Here is a 17233-nt window from a genome sequence, read left to right as displayed (position 1 = left end):
ATTCAATTGCTAACTATTTTCTTTGTGTTGTTTCGTTTCAGCAGCACCTCATCGTCACCTCATTCAATACAATGCAACCATGTAATTAAACATCAGCTGTCTCCAATAGTTTAATAATTTTTTGGTAATTATTAACTCTTCAAAAGTTTTTGAAAATACAATATCTACTCACAGTTCTTTCTCTAGTTGAGGGTCCAGTCCTCGTAATGAGTGCTAGCTGAAATTTACCTATTTAAAATTTAAAGTTAAAAATTGCACGCAGAAAGTTACTGTATAGTTATATCTGATATACAAGCTTTTGAGGTAGTTACGATACCTTTACAAACTCATTATTTTTAGCTAACGAAAAATTTGAGTCATCGTTGATTAAAATTTAATTATTAATATTACTTCCTTAATGGCTTGCCGTGCGAGCTGGGGTATTACTAGCACCACAGAGTATATACATATATTGTGAGAACGCCGTGAGGCTGTTTCTATTTCCGCGATCTTGCACTTAGTTCTTTAACATTGTTGAGGTGTTATTTTTTCACCCGTGTCAAACCGCTAACACCAGACCCTTGTTGTTGAAACAACAAAAGTGGCAGTCAAGATGGGACTATTGGTCTGTATTAAAATTAGAGATGCAAAAAAGCCGGCTTTCTTGAATCGATGGTTTTTTTTTTTCACATAAAAAGCCGGCTTTTTTGGGAAAAAAACGAGAATTTTGGAAATTTTGGCTTTTTTCTTTTTCACGATTTTTCTATCTAAATAGCTTTCTTATAGTATATTCTATAGTTAGATACGAATTTCATGACCTAAATGCAATATTTCGCTCTGAAATTCACCATCAAGATGGATGGAGCACATGTTTTACGAATTAAAGCTAACATAAAGAATGTAGTATTTGAGGGCAATTTTAGAGGCTATTTAACTTTATTTTAACTTTTGAGTTTTCGACAACTTTTTTCTTCTCTAGATCATTTTAGTTTGTCATCCGTGTTTCATTTCTAAGAGCTTTTAGTACTCTAGCTTCTAGCGCAAAAGTTAAGTTAAACTTGCCCGTTTTTCTATTTATCCGTCAAAGCGTATGTTTTTCAATATATCCATCAAGCCGTACTTCCACATTTCTGTTATACTGTAGCTGTGAAGTGATTTAGCAATAATTTTCCGGACACAACCTTGAATACTAATTTATACAAATAATCAGTAGCGGATTTAGAAAAGTACTTTAGGAGGGGTTTTTCTGATTGTTTCGTTTCCTAAAAAGTCCTAATTTTATTTGGGAGGTGATCTAAGTTTATGAGTACAGGCATAACTAATATTTCGTTTCGTTTATATGTTTAGCAATAATCTTCCGGATACAACCTTAAAAATCATTTTATACTGAGAATCAGTGGGGGATTTAGAAAAGTATTTTGGGAAGGGTTTTTCTTACTAATGTTTAGTTTTTCTAAACATTCGTAATTTTTATTTGACGGGAACTTAAAGTGTATGAGTAAAGGCATAACTAATAGATATTTCGTTTGTTGCAGACATTCCGTAACTTTGGGGAACGGGCTTCAGTCCGAGAGACCGCCCCCTAACCTTCGCAAAACCGTCACTGCTGGTAATTAGTAATAATAACGATTTAAAAGCAATAAGAAAGGAAGTCGGCCAACTCACAGTACACGCACTATTTCTACATTCACAGATGGAATGAAGAAAAGCTTTGTCATAATGGTCGAATGCTGGTTGAATCCCGGACTTACCGATAGAAGCGCAAAAGCTAATCACTCAGTCATGTTTGCTGTGCAGTTGTATTTAGCTTAACTTAAATATATTCCGTAGTCCTTTTGGGGGGGGGGGGATTCCGTAACGATATGTTGAATCCCTCTTGTTAAAAATTCAGAAAACTTGAGGATTGGGTAAATCGTGATGGTGGTTATATAAAACTTAACTGTAGAATTTCAAGAATATACAGAACCAAAAGCTCTAGATGTGCAGCCTTTGAATGTATCATATAAATCTAAGTATTTCTCTTATGTTTTATTTTAATTTTATTTTGTTTCAAAAAGAGGGTTGGAATATTTTGAAGTAAAATTAATACATACTATTTTGCTAGTTATTTGTGTATTTTTTAAAAGAAGTGTTTACTTTTAGGGTTGGCTGGTTTACAGCAACTTTTTTTTTAATAACTGGTTTAAACCAAATAAATAAAAACAATGAAAAATGCGAATCGTGTGAACTTCATGGTGGCGTTTCCAGATATCAAACCATCTGCATTAGATTTATTTCCTTTTCACCTTTTAATCAAAGTGTCCCATGTTCAATTCTCGGTCGAACCACAACCCTTCTTTCATGCGTAAACCAAGTAGCGGTTCGGATGTCAGTTTAAGCGAAAGTATTTTCCTTGATAACCTTGGTATTTCGTAAGGATGTTAAGCCTGAACATGCGAAACGAAACCAAATTGTATATTTCTGCATGCCTAAATGCCTGCGGTTTTATAAAGAAGGCAAGATTGCTTAAATATATTGATAGAAATTGGCAAAATTTATCGATTGCCTACGTAGCTTCCAACATTAGCTTGGATTGGACTTTCAATGATACGTACGTACTAAATTTGTAATTTAATACCTCAGTTTTAGCCTACTGATTATGATACGTTGACCTTTAAATTTTACATGCAAAGCAATAACAGGATTTTCCCGTTATTGCCTTACATTTCAAGTGATGACGGGATTTTCCCGATGGCTAGGGCGGGAGATTCTCAATTTAAGAAGTTTACTGACCGGACTTCTTTAAGCTTATGGGAGTTATTCCTGCATAACCCCTCTGTTGCATAATAACACCAAGGCGAAACAAATTTATTTCTGTGAATATGTAATATAAATACATAAAGCAAAAAATCTAAATCAAAAAAGCCTGGATTAAACCAAAAAAGCCTGGTTTAAACATCCCCCAAAAAACGGGTTTTTGGCATTTTCAAAAACGACCATAGTTCTTGCCAACTCTGCTTACTTTTGTATATAGGAGGTTAAAAAATTCTTATTATATACATTGGTTAATCCTGTGGAATTCATAATGTAAATATGTTGAAGAAAAATTGTTTGAAATATCTTTTCGAAATTCATAGTTTATTTTCGAGGTTTTATATTATTATCAGCATCAACCACTAATTAAATGACTTTTTGTGTTATAGAGAAGCGAAACAAAGTCTGCTTTATCAATTTAAGGCAGAATTTTGAAAAAGCCCAAAATTTCCCAAGCAAAAAAGCGAAGCAGAAAAAACCGAGTTTTTTTTTTTCAAAAAAGCAGTTTTTTTTCCGAGCCCTTGCATCTCTAATTAAATTTGACTTACATTAACACCATCATATCTTGTTGTGCTGTGTTTATCTCGTGGGTGTATTTTCCATATGTTCCTAATGTTATCATTATTACTGAATTGTATCTAAGCTAAATATTGTGTGTGCTACATTCATTATCCACAAACACGTTAAGCTTATTATCTTCTTTGACCCTGCACCACCACACCCACCTTCGGATAACCAGTTAATGATGCTTTTACTCAAAAGAACAATACTGTTCTGGAAACAATTCATTATTTTTTTCTTCTCTGATATCTCAAACAGATAAGAGAATGTCAACTCTGATTACATATTTGTTTCAGCATAGCAATTAATTGATAGTTATTTAATATAGCTATTTTTTAAAAGGAAGTCATCTTTATAAACTTTTGCCCCAATTAGCAACAATAGATGAGTTCAATGTCAATTACGCAATATCTTCATGCATTCAAAGTATAAATACCCTTTCGGAGCAAAGAGAAACCATTCTGTCGGTTCATCATGTGGAAATCAGCTATCGTTTGTCTGTTCCTCGTCGCAGCTGGTCATCTTGCTGGTAATGTTTCTCTTCTTTTGTGTATTTTAGTTTTCACTTCAACCATTTATACTCGGCCTTATTGGTCTTTCAGGCTTTCAATTAGGGAACGGGCACCAATTCTGTGGAGATCAAACGGGGGTACGTGACCAAAACTTGCTTAGGCGAGCCAGACTGAACATTCTGAGTTATACGGAAATCGGCACCACTGAATATGGGCCGACCAGAAAATTAAAGTTTCCCTTAAGGATAGCATGAAACAATTTACGACAATAGAAAATATCATCTTATATATAGAGTTTATGTGAGCCAGGTAGTGTTGTCGGTAAACCATCTATCTACCAATCAGACGTAAAAGGTTCTGTAGTTTATTGAATCTTAAAAGCTTTGTTTACGTATGTTTATCCAAATATTATCAACTGTTAAAGAGTTTTAAAGTCCTCGTTCTCTCTATATTTTCTACTGTGTCAATATTAAGTTACTTGTTATCAACTTAGATATTACTCTGCAATAACTAGAAACACTGCTTTACTGTCGTCTTTCTTTTAATTATTTTTTCTGTCGTCATAATCTTAATTATTATTTACAAAGAATGTAATCTTGATTATTCTTACTCATAGTCCTTTCGACATATGTACATCTTCTTAAAATCTTCATTGTAAATCTTGTCTTATTTATAAACAAGGACTAATAATATCCTAGAAGAAAAGTTAGCACCGGCATTTGCACTATTTTATGGCCGTTATTGCCAATAGATTCCTAGATAGAGCGGGATTTAGACCTAGTTTTACCCTCATTTTAATGTGGCTTAATGATTCACTAGCCTCTGTAAAATTGGTTCTTTTTGAACTATGGAGACTAAGGGTACCTGGAGCATGCTGTTGACTACACCACCTCCTGTATCTCCTGAAGTTTGAATGAGTTTCGAGCCTTATTTCAAAACAGCACGTGGGCTGTCCAGCAATGGGGACAGAAATTATCTACGAGCGCGAGGGCAACCTAAGAAAAAGTGGGGAGATTTTAAGAGAACGGAATGGTGCAGTGTGGTATTAGAAATAGATGGAGGACAGCGATCTAAACACCCAATCCCAGCCAAAATTACAGAAAAGATTTAGAAGAAGAGAAAGAAGTTTGTATATGGAATATTATCATTCGTGGTGATTTCAGTTACAAGATATAATTCTAATATAAAATTTTCAAATACAATTTTATCTTTCAGGTTTTCTTGTTAGTAGCTTTTCACACAATAGAACAGAAAATCTTCTTGACATGCAGAGACAGAGGGACAGAAAAAGAAAACAGAGTTCAAATGCTTGATAGGTTTATGCTTCAGGTAGCTGGTAATATCTTGCTTGGTTGGTTTCAAGTTTTGCGTTTCCCTTCACCGCCGTGTTTAAATCAAGCGTGGACCTGCAGCTAACATGAGATAGAAACCTCATAAGCAGTAAAATCAAAGACATTTTCCTAACAAACACCTTTGTATAAGGGGTTTCGTGTGTGTGTATATCGGGATTTATCATTGTTGTTGTTATTATGTCCTCTTTTATCTACACCTCAAGTAGCAGAAACTCCTGTTCTCATATTAACTTTATGTGTAGACACTGTTTTCATATCAAAACGCAATTGAAATTTTCTGTAGAAAACTATGGTATAGTTCGTAATTCAGAAACGTTGACGAAATCAGAATTGATATGTATGCTTATTCTAATACTAATAAAAATTATTTTCATTCTTTGTGTATCTTAACAGACTTAATAATTATCAGGTATGTCATCTTACTTGAAATAGAAGTGTCATGTCAATTTACACGGAATGAAGAGGGATCATGAGTGGATATACGTAGTATGGTACGATTTAACATAAGAGATAAACACTTTTAATCATATTTGCCCCGGTTTATGAAGTTTATCTCTCTTACACACACACACACACACACACACACATACACACTCTCTCTCTCTGTAATGCACACTAAATCGATATAATGGACAGATATCTTAAATCAGTTGTATCGATGGAAAGTTTACGGGAAAATTAAAGTTGTAATTTATTACTTTAATAATTGAAAATTCCATAAGTAAATCCATAATAAACCACAATTTCAATAGGCCACATGAAGTTTCTATAGGTAGAGTTACATTACCTTATCTGTCGATTGCATTAAAAAACCTGACAATTGAACTGGCCACAACTCTATATCCAGAAGTAGAACGCTATTTCTGCGAAGTTTACAGAATTGAAACGCAATCCAATCAAACATTCATTTGAGTATTCTTATCACTTTCAGCTGCGCAGTATAACTACGCAGAGGTGTTGGGGAAGTCTTTGTTGTTCTATGAGGCTGAGAGATCTGGAAAACTTCCAGCCGACAACCGTATTCCATGGAGGGGAGACTCTGCTCTCAATGACAAAGGAAACAACGGTGAAGATCTCACAGGCGGATACTACGATGGTAAGAGAGTTTCAAATTTGAAATATTGAACTCATGTAAGGGAAAACGCTCAGTAATATTAGGTTTTAAATAACAATTTCAATTGGTCTGGAAAATTCCTATAAAGATTCCTGATTGTTAAATTAGTTATATAAAGTTAGGTTAGTTTATATATATAAAAAAGTGTTTTAACTACTTTACCAAGCGAAACAGCGTGTTAGTAAATGCATACATATTTAGCAACATTATCAAAAGCACTTCCACATGCTAAATATGATGTACAACTTATGTAAAATAACACTGATTAAGTTAATTTTAAACTATATTAGAGATAAAGCATATTAGGAAAATATCGTTACAAAGAAAAATCTAGATAAATAACATTAAAATTGTTGATCAAACATATTAAAGTACTCAATTATCACTTTTTATCTTTCTCTACGTGTGTAACAGTGTCGAAAAATATTTAAGTGGGATCAAGCTATGATTATAAATCGAAAAATGGACCTAAAAGCTGTTGATAGTATCATTATATTCCTGTTCATGAAGATGTGTGGATAACATTGAAAGTGAGGCAATATATATTAAATCAGTTATTAATATGTATAGGGAACACAAGAATTTCATAGAAAAGATATAGCAAAAGTTCTTCTTAAGAGGATTTAGTTAGTAATTTATAGCTTCATTGTTAATGAAAATACTCTTGCTTGCCCACTTTCGTCTTCTATTTGTTTTTTTATTTTAAAAGTCAATCATAAGTTCATCTTTCATTTGCTTTTTCTTAATCTTAAATTATTCATCAATCTTTGCAACCAATTACAAGGATAGCATATCTTACATATTAAAATGGTAAGACTCATCCAGTCTCAGCCAATCATGTCACGACAATAGAATTTGATAAACTTAGTACGCATGTTAACTGTTATAGTGTAAATATATTTGGTCTACAGTTACGAATCATCAAAGCTAGGACCTGGACAACGTTAAATTTTCACAAAAATGTTCACTAATTGCTTTGCAGTCAATCAAAGGGACAAGTCAATCAAAGATTAATTTTAGGAATAGGAAGACAAACGATGAGATGGTTCATTAATTATATTGTAAATGGAACATATAATAGATATTATTTAAAATATTATTAAAATGTATAATAAAGATATTATTAAAATGAAAGATAATTCTTTTCCACTATAATGAAAGTAGTTCTTGAAATACTATATTGTAAAATGAAGTAAGATAGCATTATATGCAAATTACACAATACTTCATTATGATAATAATAATATAAATTATTATTATTGCAATTATTATTAAGCATTATTCAATTTGTATATAATGCTATCTTTATGGAGTATGTTTCATATTATGTATTTTAAACACAGAAAGTTCTTTGTTATGGAATGTTAACGAAATAGATTGTATATTCTTTCTAACTATTAAATTCATGAGATAAAATCATATTCCTAAAATATTTACTTACGTTATTGCATATGTATGCGAAAAAACTACTAAAATATTGAAAAAATATTTGCTACAAATACAGATATGATATAATGATCTGTATTAGCATATCAAGGTGCCAGGAAATAGGCTACATCAAAAGAGTTAGAAAATACTAAGTCTCACTAATGAGTGTTGTAAGAGTAAGGACCTTTCTTAGTAATAGGGGAACGAATACATAAAAAGATACAGATTTTAACTATAAAAATCCCTGTCATAATTGCATAGTGTCACAATTGTTAAGATGTTAATGTATATTAATTTTTCAATATTACATTATTGTTTTAAAAATTACATTCATTTCTTTAGTTAATAATAGCGTTCATATCACTGAAATTTTAAATTTTAACACTTACAGCTGGTGACCACGTGAAATTCAACTTCCCTATGGCTTACTCTGTGACTGTTCTTGCGTGGGGTTACCTTTCCAATAAGGCTGCCTACGATGCTGCAGGTTAATATTTTATATACTATTATAATTTCTATAACATCCAATTTTTATCTCTTACAATATACATTTTGTTATCTATGTTAAGTTTAATAAACGATTGTTAATAGAAATAAATTACAAATGAAACAGTTTAGTGGAACTGAGTATCAGAATAGACCAAGAAATCCGTTTTATCTGACTCAAGTTTTATCCAACATTAAAACCCTGAGAAAAGTAGGCTCATAAAGTAAGATTATTTTATTTCTTTCATTTGTTTCTCTTTATCATGATTTAAGATATTTGTTGCTTGCTGCTACTTTTAATCTCGTAAATATATTCTCCATAACATTCAAGAATGTTTTCCTTGCTACTTCAATATTAATAAATAATTTCGTGAAAGGTGCAAAGATTGATCATGCACATAAAATAACACTAAGTTTCGTGAGCTGATAGAAACAGTTATATTTTCGTAAAAGATAAAATACGCATATAGAAGGAAGACATAAGTTCCATATTACAATTAAAGTGCAATACCAGTAATCGGATTTGTAATACATTCTTTTATGCTTACTTGTTTCCACAGTTTACAAATTTGCCAGTTACAGGAAACATTCAATAACTTAATTTTAAAATGTTATCAACATCCTAAGATTTTTGACCGGTCATTAATATAATTTCTGTGCATTATCCATAGATAACAATAATTAAGTATTTAGGAAACATAATAGTGCTTTGGAAAATGCTTTACAAGTTGCGCTTTGACCTGTTTCCAAATTCCAAGTGTGTATCCCATTTTCGATTGATTACGTTTCTGTTGCATCTTTTGTACTGCATCTTTCTCAGTTTCCACAAATTGTAAGGTATTACATCAAAAGTTCCCTAATATTTTCCATGTATAAGCTTTGCTTTAGTAGATCCAATTAAAACTACTCGCCAAATCTGATGAAACCAAGGAGTAGTTGGCGAAACTGTTACACGTTTTAAGTTTTACAATAAGCGTATTATTTTGATCAGTGAGTAGTTATAATAGGATTAAAAAAGGTTTGATAACAGCAAACCTTCTTCAAAAACATCCAGTGCTATTTCTCTACACGTAAAAATCCATTTCATAGTTTACCAATAAGATGTCAGTACTCTCCTTCCTATAACATGTATTCATTAATGTTTTTATAAGAGTTACTTCTTATATTTTTTTCCTTAAAAGACAATATTCACATTAATAGTGATATCACGGGCTCAATGCATAGTACGTTTTGGATCATAATATATTAATATCCACGTATCTCTCTGATGAATTATTTTTTTTTCAAACAGGTCAAACTCAATATTTGAAGAATACTCTGAAGTGGGGTACAGACTACTTCATCAAATGTCACGTGAGCGCCAATGAATTGTACGGACAGGTAGGCGATGGAAACACTGACCACGCTTACTGGGGAAGACCAGAAGATATGACCATGAACAGACCTGCTTGGAAGATTGATACTTCTCACCCAGGTATGAAAGGGTCTTTTCCTATTAAAAAATCATACGTATTTTTCAGATCATATCAACGTATAATACAATTCATTATTATTATTTTTTTGTTCTTTCTTACGTTATATTATAATTGCTAATTATATAGAGGAACACAGTTATTAAAAACTAATTCTTCCTTAATAATTACAATGATATTTTTCATATGCTTAATTATATCAAACGTGAATTTTGTTTTAAAGCAAATGTTAATCTTAGCTCCTTAATCTTTTAATTTTAATCTTCCTCTACTCTTTTCTTTGCATTTTAAATATAACTGGACCTGTTCCTTTTCGTATGATTGCTAACATTATGTTCCTCTGAACCTAATTTTTAAAGGATCTGATCTCGCTGGAGAAACTGCCGCCGCCATGGCAGCCACAGCCGCTGTGTTCCAAGATTCTGATGCCGGTTATGCCTCTACACTGATCAACCATGCTAAGCAGCTCTTCCAGTTTGCTCTCAACTACAGAGGCAAATACTCCGACTCCATCCAAAACGCTGCTCAATTCTACAGGTGAGTAGAGCTATAAAATATACAGTAACGTATGATTAGGCTTATTGCCACACTTGGAAAATGAAAATGAAATCTTTGAGTTTTACGTCCCATGGTTATGCCGGTCAGGCTAAAGGAGACGGTGATGATGAGTAATGAATCAAATGGTGGAATGAAGAAAATGTGAGGAAACGGGAGAACCCCGAGGAAACCCACGCACACGGTATTTGTTCACCAGAAAGTTCACTTGGCGGGGGCTGGGATCGATCCCGAGACCCCAAGCACCAGAGGTGAACGCTCTACCACTGGGCCACCGCGGCCCCGCCATAAACTTGGAATTGGCACCACTGGGTACGGGAGCAATGAGTGTATTCCACGATTGTAGTAGATTTCCACTGTTTGAATGCCGAAGTGTGAGACATGTGAGGAAAATATCGAAAGCAAATATATGATATCACAAAACATTCCGATTAGCAGCTCTTTTCAGCTGAATAATCGTTATCATTCAGTGGCTGTATTTCAGCTCTATAACCAAGGCGTTTGTATGAAAAGAATTTATCGAACACGTCATTAAAGTTATTCTGAAAACTTATTATATCCAATACAATACAAATTCAATCTCATATTCCACAATATGTAATCAGAGGACTGTGGAGGAAACGAGGCAGTTGTTTGTGAAAACAACCAAACCTGTCGACAAGCTGCTGCAAAACTGAGTATTTATCATGCTTCCATTATGCGAAATAGAAATTCGCCGCCGCGGTTCGAAGTCGTAAATCAAAAAATGACAAGAATACGAAAAGAATACTTTAATATCTCAAACATGAACTGTAAGAACTGGTATAAACAAGCCATTAAGTAAGGAAGTAAATTTATCTTCATTATTGTTGATGAATACAAATGGAATGTCTCAGAGATGATTGCAAATAAATATATCTGTACCAGGTGTACCAGCCTCTATAGAGCCAGTAGCAAAACCCAAAACCAAATTTGCGAAGATGATTGTTTGGTAGGCAATGGTACAGCATACAAGACTGTGTAGCGTTTGTGATCGATAAATTCTGAACAGTGAAATGTATATTTCTGTGTTTGCGCAAAATTCTATTACCATGCCTACGCATTATAAACATTACTGGCCCTATTTTGTTTTGGTCTGACAATTCATTATCGCGTTATGCACACAGCTGCGTCCAGTTTCTGGACCACTATCTCATCCCATATGTTGCACATGTGGATAACCAAACGTCATGCCCTCATGCAGACCCATTGATAGGATCTCAGCTCTGTTTAAGAGTGACATGTTTGCTATAAACCTCTTTTGCATGGACATTACGCCCAATTGGACCCGGATTTCGAAGCACGTATCAAAAAATCACTGAAAAGCCTTCTTTGATAACTTTAAGCCGAAACAGAGCTGAGCCGGCTTGTATCCTGTCTGCTTGTAAAGATCTTAATTAGTACACCTATGATGTAGTCTATGTAATACATAGGTTTGTTTAGGAACCTTGTTGTGTTTGTTTTCCAAGTTCTTGCTTTGTGACAATAAATGTGGTTCATACCTTAGTTTTCCACATTAAATTTTGTAAATAGTTAAAGATAAGTAGTGAATTCACACAATTAAAAGGGAACTTCACAAATGGTTTAATCTTCAGCAACCAATAGTTTAGTAGAATTTTTAACTTTAAGTAATAACATATACTTTGTTGCTTTCGTTCAGGATATTATTATTATTATTATTATTATTATTATTATTATTATTATTATTATTAATTTTCTCTCTCACAGCTCTTCCGAAATCAAGGATGAAATCGTATGGGCAGCTGTTTGGCTGTACAAGGCTACCAACGACCAATCTTACTTGGACCAAGCCGAGAGCTTGTACAGTTCATTGGGTCTGGACTTCCAACCATCTGAATTCTCATGGAACGACAAGACCGTTGGAGTACAGGTGAGTTTATATTCAGAACAACTGTATACTCTTCAACTCAATGCATGTTATACTTTCGTCAACTCCTAATAGCAGAATAACATTTAATTGTCTAATGGATTTTCGTCAGCCTTCCAGTATTCTTACAGTTCTTTCGATAGATTCCAATCAATGAACCTGCTAATTATACTTCGAAAATAAAATCCTGACCTAACATTTGTTTCTCCTTATGCAGCTCCTGTTGGCCGAGCTTACTGGTAAGAGCAACTACATAAGCCGTGTCACCGGATTCTGTGACTACATGAAGAACAGTCAACAGAAAACTCCCAAGGGATTGCTCTACATCAGTCAATGGGGAACTCTCAGACACGCTAACAACATCGCTTGGATCTGCTTGGAGGTATAGTAGTTACTATTTATCTTTATTTAAGTAGCATCTTACTGAAACTTTTAATTCATTTCAAAATTTTCTGAAATTGGTTTAGCTTCTACAAAACTGTTACTTTGTTTACAAATTTAGCATCAGATATATCTTGCTTAACTAAAGTGAGAACAACTCTGTAAGTGCTTTCTAGTTTAAAAGTAAAGTTTTCGTTCTATATATGTAACGTTTAACTATGAAAAACTATATTAGTAAATATAAAATTTCTAGTTTCTGATGTAGTTCTATCACACATTGATCAATTACTAACTTAATTAATATTGTGTAAGAATTATTGCCATATATTTTGATTGTTTACCTGTATTTGTCTGAGCAATCAACATACATTAAGATAATAATATTAAATTATTAGAACCTTTCAACTGACTTCAAAATGTTTTGCGCATAAGAATTGACATAAATTTAAACTTGACTTTATTGCCTGCTAAATTTCACGAATAGATTAATATATTCATATACATATGTTTGTATATTTGTGAATACTCAACACGTATTAAAAAAATAACTGACCAAACTACTACATATGTTAATAATGCATTATAACAAATTAGCAATTCAATATCGCCTTCACCTGACACGTTATGAATAATCAATCCTAAAATAACAAATTAAATTTAAAGGGGAAGTGAAAGGAGTTATACCCACAATTTCTCAAGCCAGCCTTTACATTTTACAAACGAAAATTGTTCATTGTTAATTGAGGAAAAAATGAGACTAGCACCATATTTGACACTAATATTAGAAAGAGTGTATATGTGTATAGGGATGTAATGTATTATGTAATTGTCTAAGAAGCTTATTATTAAATTAAATATTTTTAATTCCAGGCTGCAAACAAATTGAACGTCAACACTGATAGCTACAGACAATTTGCCAAGAGCCAGGTTGACTACGCTTTGGGATCTTCTGGCAGGAGCTACGTTGTTGGATACGGAACCAATCCACCAACTCATGAACAACACAGAGCTGCGTAAGTAAAGTCATATATTTGAATGTGATGTGATCGGTACATATTAATTTCTAAAAATAACGTACTTGTTTCTCACACAAAATTTTTAGTAATGCAAGTCAGTAAATTTACAAACACATTATAAATAATTATTGTTCACATTGAAGACTTGAATAAGATACTGTCACTGTCACTGCTTTTATACTGTCACTGCCAAATATAGTGGACAAATTCATAAATACAAGTTCGTATATCACTAGCGATTGATTTGTTTTATCTAGTACAAAAATAATTATTGTATTTATATATTTATTATTTTTACTTTGCTTCCCTTGTAGTTCTTGCCCTAATCGCCCAGCCACCTGCGACTGGAATGTTTACAACGGTGCCCAACCTAACTACCAAGTACTGAATGGTGCTATGGTTGGAGGTCCTGACCAGAATGACAACTACCAAGACGTGAGGAGTGACTACGTCCACAACGAAGTCGCCTGCGATTACAACGCTGCTTTTACAGGCTCCTTGGCTGCTCTCAGCGCTCTCTACTAAGTGATATTATCTAATTTCCAAAGCAATGTTATGGCGATGACTCCAGGATGCAATCTGAGAATAGAAGTTTGGAGACAATTCCCTCACATCAAGTAAATAAATACTATGTATTGCTTTACTTTAAAATAATAAAACATCATAAATTTATTTAAAATTCGACTTTTAATCTTAATATATAGTGTAAAATGTTAAATCCAGTGTATCACTCACTCACTATACAGGTATCTCTGAAATCTTTGGGCATAGAAATTGAATTAATTTATATTAACCGCTTAACTTAAAACCACGAATTATTACGTTATTTTTGTTTTGCCCTAAAATTATGAACACGAATATATTCGTGCAAAGAAAAAAGATCTAAATATTAATTTAAACGACGAATCCTTACGTTCGCCATACGCAGCTGATTGATTGATTGATTTGGAGTTTTACGTCCCGTTCAGCAGCGAGGCTATATGAGACGTGGACCTACTGATTAACGTGGAATCCGAACCACATGAGCTCCCGCCGGGAATCGAACCCGAGTCTCCCACGCCAAAGGCGCGTACGCTAACCGCTTAGCCGCGGAGGAGCTCGCCATACGCAGCTGAGTGTATGGGTATTCGCTAGATGTCGGTAGATTCATTTAACTATTTTTGGCTAATATTTTGCATTGAAGGCCAATGCTTATTGACGAAATGACTAAATTGAAATAGCATGTTTACATTGTACCGAAAAAATTATAAAATTTGGAACGACTTTTGCGAAAAAAAAAATTATAAGTTAAGCGGTTAAGCGTGTGTCGTGGATAAGAGAAAGTTTTACGAGATCCAACACCTAAAGGAAAACGAGAATTTGTAGGTAGTCTCGTCATTTAATGAATCTCCAAGACATTGAAAGTTTGTAGAAGAGTTTTTGACATGTATTAGTGGGAAATCTGACGGGTAACAAGAGAAAGCATACATGAACATACTTTCCTTTTTCTTGAATCTCCGAACCTTTGAACTTACGAAACCTGAGAACGTACCAGCTCTACTGTACCTCATCGACGCCAACAGGTTCAACATGAATAGATTACTGCGTTCGAAGAGGACCACAAAGTCAAGCTACCAGAAAACTTCTTGTACCGCAATATAGATATGTGTGAGTCACTATGCATATGTATAAATCAGTTGAGATCTTAAATTAATAAGTTATATACTATTACTATTACTATTAGTATTATTAATAACTTATTTACAAATACATGACTACTGGTATCACGAAAAGCCATCCCGACTGTAAACTTTGAATTCTAGATTGTTCTGTGGAATTAAGTTGTATATAAACTTGTTGGTGAAATATTTATTTATGAAATATGAACATAAACATCAGTTCTGTTTTTGAAAAATATCTTCCGAAACTCAATTCCGCTAGTACACCCAACTCAACTTACTCTAAATTTTTGAAGAGAAATGGGATGTGTCATTTTATATGGTGTTGATCAAATACTTATTTGCATAATATAAATAAATATCGATGTTGAAAAACAAGTCGTCAAGTCACCTCTTCAATAAACTAACCTTTCTGCATTTTTCCACAAGAAATAAGTTATATCATACTGTAAAGTGGTTAATGAAACATTTGTGTAGACAACGTAAACACTTTCATAGACAATGAGAGTCACCTGAGAAATCCTCTGAAGTAAACATCCCGTATTTTCGCTTTTGACATTTTGCAAAAAAGGACTCATTGTTAACATTGAAATTATAGCAAATTGTGTTGGACTGTCTGCAGCCACACTGCTGCTAGTTCCACGATTCCACGTCCATACTACGTCTTGTTCTTAGAAGCAAAGTCAGTTGCTGTTTCCACTTCTTGCTGGTTGATGAGGTATCGTGACTTCAGAAAGGATGTCATGGACTAAAACAGGTAATAATTCGAAGGAACAAGGTCACTACTATATGACTGGTGCGACAACACTGCCAGTTCGATGGCATTTATATCCTGAATTCTTTTTCGCATTTTGCGAGCCGAGTGTAGTTTTACACTTTCCTTTTGCAACAGAGCGTGCAGATTTTGATTCACCAGTGAAGTATATAAAAGTAACCAAGAAAGTTCTGTCGCTTTTTCAGCTACCACCTTCGAACATCGATATGTCACCTAAGACGTACCTGGAAGATCAAAACTAGTCCCCATCAGCATCGACGAATTCCTGCCAACCTACTGGAAGACCTTGGATTCCATCGCGGTAGAACTTGGTGGGTCGTGAAGCGAAGAAAGTATCAAGTACATTTTGCACCTCTACTAGGGATTTGAACTGGCGTCCTCGAAGGTGATTGTCCAAGGAATGGAACAGGTGATAATCGGACGGTGCAATGTCTGGGGAGTCTGGCGGATGCAATAGTGGCTAACACCTAAAGCGTAGAATTGCACCCCGAGTCATCCTAGCCACGTGGGGCTTAGCGTTGTTCTGTAAAAGGAGGACCCCTTTGCAAATCAGAAGTGCTGGCTCCAGAGTTTTGAGCTTTTCTGAAACAGTAAACAGTTGCTGACAATAAACTATTGCATTAATGCTCTGGACAACTGGTAACAATTCCCGATGCACGATACCGCGAGCAGTCTACCAAACACACAGGAAGACCTTTTCATGTCTTGGAACCGGTTCATGGGATGCTAACCAATGATGACGTCACCGTTGAGCTTCGTACAGGACCCATTTCTCATCACGTGTCAACAACCTGTCCAGAAATGGCTCCTTCCTCAGACGAGACAGCAAAGAAACACAGGTGTCTGCTCGCGTTGCCTTTTGGCCCGGAGTCAAATCATGTAGGACTCATCGACCAAACTTGTCGTGCTTCCAAGTTTATGAAGGCGTTGCCGAATGGTTTCTCCACTCACACTGAATTGTAGTCCCAGTTTCTCACATGTCTGGCCACTGTTCGCCTCAATTGTTGCCTGAAGATGTTCATGTTGTACATGTGTTAGTATTCCGGCACGTGGTGCGTTTTCGAGTGTTTCATCATCGTCCTTAAACTTGTTAAACCACCGCTGTATTGTCCGCGTAGTCACGACACCCTCACCAAAGATGCGTCATATCTACCGCCGGCTGCAGCGGCGTTTGACCACAGTTTGAACTCGTAGAGCATACACGCCCTTATGACGCTCTGTGAGGTTCCATGTTCACTCTCTTTT

General features: G+C 34.4%; 2 protein-coding genes across 5 annotated transcripts in view; one reads left to right on the top strand and one right to left on the bottom strand.

Moving 5' to 3' along the window:
• LOC145683947 (endoglucanase E-4-like) overlaps positions 1 to 17233 on the bottom strand; it is a 428679-nt gene that overhangs the window by 271972 nt on the left and 139474 nt on the right. The gene's annotated exons all lie outside the window — the stretch shown is intronic.
• LOC145683940 (endoglucanase E-4-like) lies at positions 3802 to 14234 on the top strand. Its single transcript, XM_081755641.1, has 9 exons — positions 3802 to 3862; positions 6129 to 6293; positions 8131 to 8226; positions 9517 to 9699; positions 10057 to 10234; positions 11999 to 12161; positions 12376 to 12540; positions 13410 to 13552; positions 13870 to 14234. Exons 1-9 carry the CDS (start codon positions 3808 to 3810, stop codon positions 14078 to 14080), a joined length of 1359 nt encoding a protein of 452 aa, XP_081611767.1. The 5' UTR covers positions 3802 to 3807; the 3' UTR covers positions 14081 to 14234.

The sequence above is a fragment of the Thermobia domestica genome, chromosome 4 (assembly GCF_964235325.1).
Source record: "Thermobia domestica chromosome 4, izTheDome1.hap1.1, whole genome shotgun sequence".
NCBI classification, from domain to species: domain Eukaryota; kingdom Metazoa; phylum Arthropoda; class Insecta; order Zygentoma; family Lepismatidae; genus Thermobia; species Thermobia domestica.
The sequence above is the reverse complement of the archived record's forward strand: the minus strand, read 5'-3'. Positions and strand labels throughout refer to the sequence as shown.